Consider the following 13687-nt stretch of genomic DNA (forward strand, 5'->3'; position numbering starts at 1 on the left):
GCATGAAGGATACACACCTGATGGGTTTACTCTCACTTTAAAGACAGAGACTAGGGATAATCTGACAGTGGAGCAAGTGAACAACATGTTGGGCACCCACTCTTAATGGTCTCTTAAGTATTTGAGTGAGCGGGTTCCCAGAAATCGCTACAGTTATCACCTTCATCAAGAAAAGGTCCCTGAGTTCATTTTGTGGGAAGGTGCCAGCTCTTAAGAAGACTTTTGGAAAGCCTTGAAATCTTCACAGCTGTATCTTTCTCTGATAAATTAAGCTGGCGGAGTCTTCAGTTATTTCCTTCCATCTTAAAACACAAAACTAAACATAAAATCAATACTGCATTGGGCTCACTGTGAGTGTTGTCTTCCCCAGAACAATTTTACGGCAGAGCCAGGAAAAGGAAAAACAAAAACTTTAGCTAAAAATGATTAGAAAAACATGCAGGTCTTTACAGCATCTTACCTGCATCACAGCAACATAGATGTGTTTCTTGGGTGTTCATGGAGAATTTGAGAAGCATGTATTTGTATTGAAAGTCATCATCCATTCACTCGCTACCACTTGGACACTCATCTTCCATCTTGCTTTGCGGAATCCCACCTTCTTTGGGTTGATAAATTACTAGTGTTCCTGTAATTAAAACCTCACACTTCAATACTGTAAAAGTTAATTTATCATCAGACTACTTTCAGAAAGCAAGATTTCCCAAGTAAAATTATCCTAACACTGTTTGAAAGCTTTTCTAGAGCCACTGGGCAGCTTACGATGTTCACGCATTCAGACCAGTCCCCTACTGCTGGTGTTGGTGAAGTCCTGCTCTGAATCCCTTCCTGAGGACTTCAGTGTCAGCAAACCTCATTTCTGCTTCTTGAGCAAGATAACATTAAGATGCATGGTTGGGAATCCTCCCTGCTGAACAATCTCATCCTACTCTTTCCCACTCTATTTCTCAGCTCCCACCCACTACATACAAATATATGTTGCCATCCCCAGCAGCTTCACTGCAAATTCTTCATCCCAACAAGTATAAGGCCGCCTGCACCCTGCCTACAATCTCTTCTCATTCTTCCCTCTTCCTTCAAGGAAGATCAGCGTTATGCTACCAGCAGCAGGAACACTGAGGGCACAGCAAAGACTTTCTACACGACTTGTTCAAAGCACTGAAAGAGAGTGGGAAAAAATTGTTTTGCTCAGCAGTTTCCATTCCAGGATGAACACTGTCATGCACTGCGCAAGGTGTCTTGTTCCCAGAAGTTTCTAAATATGAACTACAAAGGGCCAAAAGCATAGCCTGTAGCAGCTGAAGAATCTGGATGCCAGCTCAATCCTGTTTTATACTTTAACCACTTTTTTTCCAGAGGCTTACAACATAGCTACGTTAAGACATATGTCTTGAGATAGCGTTCTTTAAGGCAATTTCCTTATGGTTGAAACCAGAAAGGTGCCAAATCTTAACAGACCGTTCTCAAGAATTTCACAGCTGGGGCCTCACTAAGGCAAAGCAGAGGGGGACAATCACCTCTCTTTCCCCACTGATGGAACCAAGGATACCACTGGCTGCATGTGCACACTGCTGGCTTGTGCTAAGCTTTCCATCAATCTAGTGTATATTCTTAGCTGCAGGATGGAAGACTTTCGTTTTTCTAAACTGTGTTGTACATCTGGAGCAATAAGGTGACATGTCTCAACTACTTGAGGATGACATTAGCCTTTTGGTTATTAAATTGTATATGGACTACAAAAGAAGTAAAAATCCAAATAGTCAGAATCTTTCCCATCAGCGTCTCAAGAGGTAGTTTTGTATTCCTTTCAACTAGAAAAAATTTTGCACAGAAGGCTCCATTTATGACCCTGTTCTTGAATATACTTATCTTGAAGCTAATACATGTTTTAGAGTAGGAATACTGAGTCTCGGTCTGTGATAAAGGCTGTACTCTTGTTCTACATAATGCTTTAATCTACTTTCAGCATCTTTCCTGGGCAATCTTTCAGTTTTGAGTTTTTACCTCTAGCAAGATGCATCTCCACTCTTGCCAACCGCCCACCTCACTTCTCCATCCTTCAGTGAGGTTTTTCTGTGGCTGCCTGACCTGGCTCCCACTCCTTAGAAGAGCAGGCAGGCACGTTATCCACTTGCCTTCAAACGTGGGCATCGTACCATGAGAACTGACATAAATTCTCACTGATCCCCAAACTGTTTCACATTCAAGTCAAACCAAAACGTGCTTGAAATTATACAGAGAAATTGCTTCTACCAGAGTAGGATGAAGGTTTGCTGTTGGTGATTGCAGTACTATGTGGTGCCTGGTTTGAAGGAATATCTTTTCCCTGATACCCACTTGCAATCTCAGAGCTCAAACACTCGCTCCTGCTTCCATGCTGTGTGTTGGTGTCATGAGGCAAATAGGCACTAAGCCTAGTTAAGTTTGCACAGATACAACTCTGAATTACGTGAGGTAGCCCAGCCCTTCATGTAGGGCTTTTGAGGTCACATTTCAAACAGAAGTGCCACTTCAAAATGTTAAAAGATCACATGATCTTTAAGGTCCTCCCAACTCAGGCCATTCTATGATTCTATTATGAACACAGTGTAGAAGCTGGAGCCAATAAGAAAAAAGGGGAAAAAACCAACAGCTGCACATCTTTCTTGTGCTGAGGGCATCAGGTCTGGATGCAGTACTCCAGATGGGGCCTGATGACAGCAGAATAGAGGGGTATAATCACATCCCTTCTTTTAATGCAGCCCAAGGCATAGTTGGCTTTCCGGGATGCAATTGCACATTGCTAGCTCACATGGAGTCTCTCATCCACCTAGTTCTTCTCCTGAGGGCTGCTCTCAATCCACTCTTCACCCAGCCCATATTTATTGTCCTGACCTAGGTGCAAGACTTGGCCTTGTTGAACTCTGTGTGTATCACATGGGCCCAACTGTCAAGACTGTCACTGTCCCTTCAGCAGATCAACCACATCACATAGCTTAGCATCACTTGTAAACTTGCTGAGGCTGCACTCAATCTCACCACCCTTGTTGCCAACAAAGATGTTAAATACTGGTCCCATTGCCAGCCCTTGAGGGACATCACTCGTTACTGGCTCCTGCTTGGACTGAAATTGAGTGTGACTATCTATCCAATTCTTCATGCAGCACTAAATTAGCACAGAAGTACTGTGCATATAGCACTACATTAAACTAATACCTCCAGTGTGAGAAGATAGACAATATTACATCTACATCCTGTAAGACATATATTAATCAGGTACAGATAGCGAGATATTCCTTTCCATTTAAAATACTTTAAGAAGCTTTCTCAGAGCCAACTAGCTTCCTAACTAAAAAAAAAATAATTGCTATAATTAAAGGGCTCGAGGAATGCATTTGTTAAGTAAAGCACCCAGATTTCTAGTTACTGAGTATTTGAGACGTGCATATTTTGCAGACTCTTCTGGAACTCTTCAGAAGAGCCCAATGAGTTCCTGCTGCCCCTGTATACACATCTTCCTAGGCACAAAGACCCTTACGTTAATGGGACTGCAAGAACCCACCCGCAGAAGCTTCATTAAAACCATTTTACAGAATGAACCAGCAAATCAAAAGCACAAGATTAACACTATTCTATACTATTAAGACCTCTTACGATGTCCCAGCCTCAGGGGTCAGGTTCCTTATGGCAAACACAACATGGAACCAAGAGACCACCAAGCACCCACCATTACTGAAAACAGCGTATTTCAGTGATACTGGCATGACTAAAACCTAACTGCTGATCACTGCCAATTAGCCAGAATAATCCTGTTAGCATTAGCTCAACTGTTCAATTATAAATCTCTTAAACGCTAATTGTATTTGAAGTCGTTTCTAACGCTAACTCCTTTTGTAGCACGATGAAAGCCTGAGAAAACGCTCATCAATTAAACAGCTGATATAACAAACAATCCCCTTTTAACCCTTTACAACCTCACTGCTATAAAAAGAACACCGGATATTAATCATCACATATCGAACATGGTCATACATCATTTTATCGCTTCATGGCAAACGTTCTTTTGCCATGGCAAGATGCATATCTTAAACAACACCAATTCTTACTGACAGTTATCAGCACAAACCCATCTGAGAAGGCAGGAAAACCTTTGCTGTAGTTCTCTGTCAGGCATATAACTTAAATCAATGTGCGCACCCATCTGTTAAAATGAAACTATGCTAACTTCTTTCTTAGCGCTATTTAATTTGTACAAGAGCAGCATGTTGGCAAGAAACGCTCTGCTGAATCCCAACAGAACAGACAGCACGTTTAAAATTACTGGGTTGCTTCAGTAAAGCTTTGGGTGGACCCTGGGTGACCAAATCGAAATGGACAACAAGGGGAATCCAAGGGAGTTTTCATTAAATAAATTTATTTGTTAAAATAATTTAACTCCAAATACAACTGCTGAGTTTGCATTGAGTTCTATGTACAGTTCTTGTTTTATTTGAAACATCAAGGTTTTAACAACTGACATTGTTACAAAACAAACTGTTGCCCCATTTATTTTAAGTCGCCAGTTGTATCAGAGCTCAACAGTTATCTGTGAAACACATTAATTCACCTCTGGGAAACTCCAAATCAACAGCGTTAAGCCTGGTTCCAGCACACACCTCAGTCTTCCTTCAAACCCTGATCAAGAATCAACAGATGCACAACAATGCAGATAAAAGCTTCCTGCAGTCATCAAAATGTTGGCTTTTGTCGCGGAGTTTCACAATTAAAGCCTAACCAGTGCTTTGAGGGCACACTGGCAAAAAGAACAACATAAAGGAAAAAAAAAAAAAAAGTAAAAAACAAACATGCACAAAAACCCCCCAACCAAATGGCTGACATCTTTAGGCAACATTCTATACAAGAAAGCAAATACCAGTATTTTTCCCACAGAGAAGTAATGGCAACTGTAGCACTGGGGTTAGGGAGAGAGGCGAGAACCTGAACAGAAAACCTCACCGAGTCCTTCTGATGCTCTTGAAAGGGGCAGAGGGAGAACAAAAACGACAGGAAAAAGCAACTATGTGTAACACTCCTGATTTGATTCCGTTTGCTTGGACCAGTTTCTTGAGAGCGCTTTCAAGGGAAAGAGGAACCAGTTGCTATCACTATCATGGCTGGAAAGAATAAAAGTTGCAACGTTAAAAAAAAAAGCACAATAAAAGAAAAAGAAAAAGAAAAAAAAAAAAAAAAAAGGAGAAATGCTGCTTTTGTAGAAAAGGACAAAGCTCTACAAGAACAGCCAAAGGAAAAAAGCGGGTCTTTGGAACAAACGATAACATTTTAAGGCATGTTGTAAGAAATTTGATGGGAATCGGTAATCCTTTCAGGGTACAAATCAAACAACCAGCGTGACTCCCCACGGGGCGGCCATAGAAGCGCTGCGCGGCTCACGCACCTACCTTCCTGCTACCCCTGGAGTCGGGAGAAAGTCTCTGTCAAGTGCAACTGTCATTGATTCAAGCTCCACTACCTTCACATTAGTGGAAATACAAATAGTGCATAACTACTCCCTCAGAATTATATGAAATAAACAACACTTAGGCTTAACCACCCCCGCCCCCCACGCACCCCCCTCCGCAGTACTGCGTGATAGCATACGCAGATCCAAGTTTCAGAGAATGTGAAAGTGTAATGCAAAAACAAGACCAGGCTCTATTTTCATTAGTATCTTCTGTTAGGAATTTCACTGTGCAATTTCTCTTCTATTAGAAGCCCATCTGTTTTATATCTTATCAGCTCCATGTTAGGCCGTTCGTATTGTACTTCGTGCCATTTTCTTGGCCGATGAACGATCTACGAGGTAAGATTTTGACATCTCTGTAAATAACGTTGCAAAACACGCTCTTCTAAGTTTTACGGGGCTTTTAATTCCTTTTTGAGTGCTTATGCAGTGCATCTCCCACTGACAAGCTATTTTACAGATAGGTTGTGCTGCTCAATAACCGGATATCTGAAACATTACAGAATCACCAATTCAGTATTTGAAATCTTGCTTAAGCATGTGGCTGAAACGGGCGGATGGGGGAGGGGGGAAGAGAACATTCATACCATCTAGTTTAGGCATAGAAGTTGCGTGACTCAGAGGACCAAAGATAAAAGCCTAAGCTTTGCTATATAGTCAATGGAAAGAGGTAGGTGCCTCTAGGAGGGCAATTCAGAGCACCCAAAGCGGGCATTCAGATGCCAGAAATAAACGGTGTGAATATCTCTAGGAGAACAAAGTACAGTAACAAAAGTTCCAAAAGGTAGATGGGAAGAAGGGCTATATTAACGTTTGAGTAAGGCGTGACGTTTTGTGACATCTAATGCCCTTCGATGCATTGGTTGTAGAAAGGTTTTGAAAGATTAAGGGCAGAGATGGTCCGTTCTCTTTGATTAATATGATTTCCTTTGCTTACCATCCACTGAACTACAATTTAAACGTTAAGAATGTATATGAAAATATGCAAAGTGTGCTGTACAAAGTTTCCTTTGTAGAAGATGAGAGCATTTTTAGGCAGTTCTGCAGATGAAGGCAAAACTCTCGAACCTAACTCCAATTACAGCATTTCTAAGGGCCATATACACACACACATACACACTCAACACACACACACACAGCCCAGCACCCCTGTTTTCACTCATTTAAACACAAGGAACTACACTGTTACTGCACAAGATTGAAAAACTAATGAATGCATGGTGTTATTTAGACCACAGGCTCAGTGACTCTATTTTTATGGCCAATTTTACCTATAAGAGATCCAGCTCAAGACAATCTCTCCAGCATGTAAAATCTAAACACTGTGATTGAAAACTTTTCTATACTTTGATTGTAAGACTTCAGAATAGGTACTTCTGTGCCATTAGTCATGCAAATGATAAATACTTCACTGCTATGAAACTAGCAAGCCAGAGCTCGAGCATCCTTTCAAAATAAAATACTTGCTCCCACCATTTAACACTCAAATAATTGGGGCAACCTCTGAATAGTGTGCCTCGGGCAATTAAAGAGCCATTTCCACACTCACTTAAGGAATCATAACTGTAACTATTTCAGCTCCGAACCAAATGATTTTACATGGTTATCCAATTTAAGCTTCCGTCATTAAAGCTGTGAAATAGCAAACTTGATTTTCAAAGGTTAGCTAGGGATCCCACCAGAGAACGTAGCCCTTAAAGGCAAGAAAAAACTGTTGTCTTTAACAAACTTAAAAATGCAGGATGTTCGTACTGTCCCATGAGGTTTCTGCAGAAGGGAACATATGGATGCAACATGGCTTAATTTTCCTTACAAGATGGTACTAGTTAATCTATTAAAGTGTTCCTTGTTAGTAAGGCTCAGCAATTTTTTCATCACAGTTGCTTCCTCCTGGTTCAGTAATGTGATAAATAAAGATGCTTCCTGCTTTGTAAACAGAGGGTTTGTTTGGCTTTTTGCAGACCAAAACCTGAAGCGATCCTCCATTTTTGAGCAGCAAAACGAAAGATTTAAAACATTCCAATGCCGTACTGTTTCTTCACCTGTCACCTGCTTGCAGATCTTGCCTCTTGCTTCACTCACTGATGCAATGTACTCTATTTCAAGATGTGGGATAAAAGTGTAGAAATAATAGCATCGATTTTGAAAAAAATCCAAACAATGTAGGTCTCTGGTAACCTCTTCCTCTAACACTGTCAGAAGTTCAGGTGAAATCAACACAGTTGAACAAACTTGGCCACAAGTGATAGCGCACGTCCCAAAGCACAGCAATTAGACACTCAAAGACTTAGCTCTCCTTTTTCACTTCTGCTAGTGGCAAATGGTCTTCAAGGACATTCTCTCCACTGCATTAGTTTCCCACCTCCAAGGTCTTCCAAATTCTTTGAGAAAAGTTGCTGTCATTGCTGTTGGACACGATAACACGTATGCTCAAATGGAACGACCCTGTAGATCGACTGGCTATGCCATAACATTGCAGGTGCTCAAAGAGAAAAACGGGTGAGATGTGGTCATTGAACCCAATTATATTCAGAGTCAGTGATTGACTTTCAATGCTCAGCTCTGAGTTAATGTTGCTACTTCACTACAGATGTATTTCAAGTGACCCACAAACCAGGAAGTGAAGTAGACAGTTTTACCACCTTACAAAATTTCTGCAAATTCAAGTCCAGGTTAGGTCGTTTTTAATGCTATTGTATATTACATGCAGAACAGCATGGATCATCTTTGTCTGGCTGTGCTGCATAGTTCATTTGTCTAACAATTTCCGCGAAGAGCTCATCCACCATTGTTTTACTTTTAGCAGAGGTCTCCATAAAAGGGCAGCCCCACTCTTCAGCTAAGGCTCTGCCTTCATTTGATGACACTTCTCTCTCGCTTTCCAGGTCCACTTTATTACCAACCAGAATTACGGGCACCTTCTCATACCTGCAGTTAAAAAACAAAAACAAAAAACCCACAGCGATAGTTACATTTCAGAGAAGAACATATTCAAATGTGTAAGCATCTATTTGCAAACAGTACCCAACATGAAAGATGTTTGGGCAATGAAATTTTCACACTGAAGAATATCCTGCATTCTAGTGATTTATTGCACATATTTTCTATCACAGCTAAGTTTGCCTTCCACTATGAAACCTGCCTGGAGCACTGCCACACCGCAAAAGCAGGTGATATAATCCTATTTTCCATGTTGTTCATCTCACTTAGGGTGCAAGAACAAGACTGAAGTTCAAGTCTCCCTCCAACATCACATCCTCCTTCTCTGTGAACAGGCAGCATACTGCATTTCTTGCTTCCAATAAGGAAAATGCATCATTCTCCCTTTCAAAGGTACATCTACCATTGGCTAATATATACAGAACTCTCAGGAGAGCAATAAATGAGAGAAAACCAAGGTGCCAGTAAAATTCATTTGAAATTTCAGGCAGCCCACTTTCTACACACATAAGCAGTGATACATAAAAACATGCATTAGCTAATACAGAAGATACAACTTTCCCTTGCAGTATTCATAGCATTGTGCCAGTTATAAAAGCTGAAAAGAAAAAGAAATACCAGGCAATGCTATCACAGTTCCTTGGAGTTTATTACTTTGCACCACTGTGAGGGGATCCTTGCCTTTTCCTTCTAATTGAAATGCCTGTCTTTTACTATCTCCATCCTCACGTGCATAAAACCCTTCTTCAGACACGGAGCTAAGCAAATGTTTAGTCAGATTTTAAATTTACATATTTGACATAACAGAGAAGACAACACTGGGCCTATTTCCAAAATGCTCTCAACACTGGTTTTCTCAAAAAAAAAAAAAAAAAAAAAAAAAAAGCAAGAAGGACTGAGAGAAAAACTGATTACAGTTCTTAACATTTAAACCAAATTAAGATCCAAGAGAAACAAGATGGCTCCCTCTTAATATAAACCCAACTTTCTACTTTGTGTTAGCTTAATAGCACTGTTTTCAGTCACATGATTTGAGCAAGACCAAGCTGTGGACAGACAACACTTACTGCAACTACCCGCAGCAGTTTATGATGTTACATATGCCACCTATATATCAACTATTTACCTCTTTCTTCCTGCTTCCCAGGCACGGCAGCAGAGTGGAGCTGGTGCAGGTACCCCTACAGCTTGTGCTAACTCATCAGAGATGAGGGAATTAAGCTAACAAGGCTCTGCATGGAAACAGAAACCCTGTGTTCCTGTTGACTCCATCACAAGGCCTGTGGGCTCCAAGCTGAAGGGTATAAGGACAGTGACTTCTTACACCACTCAGTATCTAAAATTGGTCCAGTACTCCCTAAAGATGCAAGTGTGATTTTAAGCTTTCTTCTGCCTCTCTGCCAACTCTGAGCGCATCACTCAAATCTTGAGTTTAAAGCCATGGTCGTTAACTGCAGAGGAATCTCCTCACTTTTTCACCATTTATCCCATCCTCATTTAACCACCTGAACAGATGCAATCTATTTCTTACTCTCTAGATACACAGTATTTAGCACAATGGTACCTCTGGAACTCTTAGAAGAGCTAAGTTGCCATTAAGTAACAAAACACACAAAAACATCTTGAAAATCTGTCCTCCTGCATTTTAACACGTGATAGCACAGTCTTTAATTACATGGATGGTAAACAGATAAGACAGCAATTATTTCTTAGTCTTTATTATCCAGGTGTGTGAATTTCATTTTATTTGCTGTAAAGTCTTAAAGTCCTTCAGTGGAAGTGGGATCAGCTTCGCAGTATGTCGTGATATCTAAGGGCCCCAAAGTACAAACTTCCTTCTACTTCTTCTAGATATTCTATATCGTCTCAATTGCACAAGTGAGAAAAAGGAAGAAACTCAAAGCAGTCACTTGAGAAGCATTCTGTGAAGTGGATGAGCCAGAGTTAAAACAACATCGCTTCTTCTTGTCCTGCACAATCACTCCGATTTACTTAGAAACAGGAGGGAAAAAAAGCCCACACACTTGTTGCAGATTTACAGACAGCTCCACTAAAATATTAAAGTGCTCAGAAAGGTTTAAGAACCCTAGAAAAGCTGGGAAACTAACTAAGTACCTAAGGCACTATTTGCTATGAGTGCTCAGCATCTGAGAAGTGAATGGACAGAGATACAAATTTTGTACTGGAAGACACAAAGAGGAATTGATGAGCTGACAGGATAGATATAAAAAAAAAAATTGTATTTACTTGCACAGGATCATCTAGGAGCTACTACACAGAATAGACAGAATCACTTCTCTGTATTGCTTTTTCCTGCCCTTACAGCTTGTGTTTGCCTTGTTCACTGCCTACCTTCACCACTTAAAAAGAGACTGAAATCCTACAATCAATAGTCTTAACGTATCTTATAATCCACATTCACCCAACGACTACTTTGTAACATTAAGTTGTGTAAAAGAAAAGAGATTCTGCAAAACCCTCATGTTGCCTTGTCAAATTCCTCCTCAAAGGGCAAAAATAAGTTTGGCGCTTGTAAAATACATCCTGTATTACTTTCATTTTTGAGTAGTCAAATTTTCAAAGCAAATACTATATAAAATACATGTAAATTCAGCGTGCCTTTTAAAATTTATATGAATTCAGAACATATACTATGATATATGTATATATACACACACTTTATATGACTCTTCATACAGAATACAACGAAAAGCCATTATTCATCATCTAGATGAACACAGACTGGAACATCACAGGATTCTAGTCCATGAATGCTGAGCAGAAGACTTGCTGCGCTATGGGTTTATTAGCTCCATTTCAGTACCAGCCCTACTAGACCAGATGTCTGTGTGTTATACTTTCCATATAGCAAGATGATGACAGACAGACTGTGTTGGATGGTACCATCTCAGATGTAGCAGGCTCTAGCAGAAACTACGGGTCTCCATATCAGCCCTGCTGACCTCCACTCAAAGGCTCTATATGCCCCAGCTTTTGGTAACACCACACAAACCCTCAAGCTTCCAGAATTTCCTGCCTCACTCCAGATCCTGGGCAAATCTATGTCTGCTGAGCACAGACAAGCTTCCTGGCTCAAGGCTGTCTTTACTGCTGGTCCTTCTGCACCAGGAGGTCACAGAATCACAAGGGTTGGAAAGGTCTTCTGGAGATCATCTTGTCCAGTCCCACAGTCAAAGCAGGCTCCCTAGAGTAAGCTGGGCAGGTGGGTTTTGGATATTACCAGGAGACTACACAACCTCCCCAGGCAGCCTGTTCCAGTGTTCCGTCACTTACACAGTAAAGAAGTTTTTCCTTGTGTTCAGATAGAACTGAACACATTTCAGTTTGTGCCCATTGCCACTTGTCCTGTCGCTGGGCACCACCATCCTCTTACCAATAGTCCCAGGTTGCTCAGCCTATCCTCTTATGGATGATGTTCCAGGTCCCTCATCACCAAGCAGTCCTGGTTATCTGGAGAGGTCCCAGAGGATTGGAGGCTTGCCAACGTGACTCCCATCTACAAGAAGGGCCATAAGGAGGATCCAGGGAACTACAGGACTGTCAGCCTGACCTCAGTACAAGGGAAAGTTACAGAGTAGTTAATCTTGGGTGAGATCACACAGCATGTTTGGCATCCAGGGGATCAGACCCAGCCAATGAAGGTTCATAAAGGGCAGGTCATGCTTGACCAACCTAATCTCCTTCTATGAGTGGCTGACCAGACTGGCAGACGAGGGAAAGGCTGTTGATGTAGTCTACCTAGACTTCAGCAAAGCCTCCGACAGTCTCTTGCAATATTCTCCTGGGGAAACTGGCTGCCCATGGCCTGGACAGGTATACCCTTCTTTGTGTAAGAAGCTGGCTAGAGGGCTGTGCCCAACAGGTAGTGGTTAATAGAATTAAGTCCAGCTGGCCACCCATTACAAGTGGTGTCCCCCAGGGGTTGGTACTGGGGCTCACCTTGTTTATTGTCTTTATTGATGACATAGATGAGGGGACTGAGTGTACCCTCAGTAAGTCTGCAGATGACACCACGTTAGGAGGTGGTGCTGATGTGCCTGAAGGTAAGGAGGCCCTTCAGAGGAATACAGGTAAGCTGGATCACTGGGCTGATGTTCAACAAGGCCAAGTGCCGGGTCCTGCACCTGGGCCACAATAATCCCATGCAACGCTATAGGCTTGGGGCTGAGTGGCTGGATGACTGTGAAGAGGAAAGGGACCTGGGGGTGTTGGTTAATGCTCAGCTGAACACAAGCTGACAGTGTGCCCAGGTGGCCAAGAAGGCCAATGGCATCCTGGCCTGTATTAGAAATAATGTGGCCAGCAGGAATAGGGAGGTAACCATCCTCCTCCTGTACTCAGCTCTGATGAGGCCACACCTTGAGTACTGTGTTCAGCTTTGGGTCCCTCACTACAAGAAAAACACTGAGGCTCTGGAATGTGTCCAGGTGGTGAGGGGTCTGGAGCACAAGTCTTATGAGCAGCAGCTGAGGGAGCTGGGATTGTTTAGCCTGGAGAAGAGGAGGCTCAGGGGAGATCTCTTTGTCCTCTAATGGCTTCCTGAAGGGAGGCTGTGATGTGGAGGGGTTTGGCCTCTTCTCCCAGGCAACAAACAGAACCTGAGGAAATGGCTGTGAGTTGTACCAGAGGAGGTTTAGATTAGACATAAGGAAAAACTTATCCGCTCAGATAGTGGTCAGGCACTGGAATGGATGCCCAGGGAGGTCGTGGAGTCACCACCCCTGGAAGTATTCAAGAGGTGTCTGGATGAGGAGCTACAAGAGATGGTTTAGTGGTTTGTTGTAGCTACGGTAATGGGAGGACAGTTGGACTGGATGATCTTGTAGGTCCTTTCCAAGCTTGTGATTCTATGATTTTATGATGTTTGTAGCCCTTCACAGGATTATTTCTAGAACAAGTTCCCTGTCTTTTTGAATAGAGGCCATAACTGGGCACAGTACTGCAGATGTGGTCTCTCCAGGGCAGAGTAGAGAGGTAGGATCATCTCCCTTGTTCTGCTGGCCATGCTCTTTTTAATGCATCCCAGGATACCATAGGCCTTCTCAGCCACAAGGGCACACTGGTAGCTCATGGCCAACCTGCTGCCCACCAGAACACCCAGGTCTTCTCTGCAGCAGGTCAGCCCCTAACCTGTACTGATGCATGCAGTTATTCCTCCCCAGGTGCGGGACCCCACCTTAGCCCTTGTGAAACCTCATTAGGCTCCTCTCTGCCCAAACTGAAGGAAGGTACCACTTGCCATTCTCA

General features: G+C 42.3%; 1 protein-coding gene across 1 annotated transcript in view; it reads right to left on the reverse strand.

Annotated features, from left to right (window-relative positions):
* Positions 1-4429: 4429 nt before the first annotated feature.
* The window catches only part of RAP2A (RAP2A, member of RAS oncogene family), a 32633-nt gene continuing 23375 nt past the window's right edge, over positions 4430-13687 (reverse strand). The window contains exon 2 of the mRNA XM_015851571.2: positions 4430-8407. Coding sequence (XP_015707057.1) covers positions 8170-8407 — 238 coding nt within the window. The 3' untranslated portion in view covers positions 4430-8169. The remainder of the gene's footprint in view (positions 8408-13687) is intronic.

Source organism: Coturnix japonica, chromosome 1, assembly GCF_001577835.2.
Source record: "Coturnix japonica isolate 7356 chromosome 1, Coturnix japonica 2.1, whole genome shotgun sequence".
Lineage (NCBI taxonomy): Eukaryota > Metazoa > Chordata > Aves > Galliformes > Phasianidae > Coturnix > Coturnix japonica.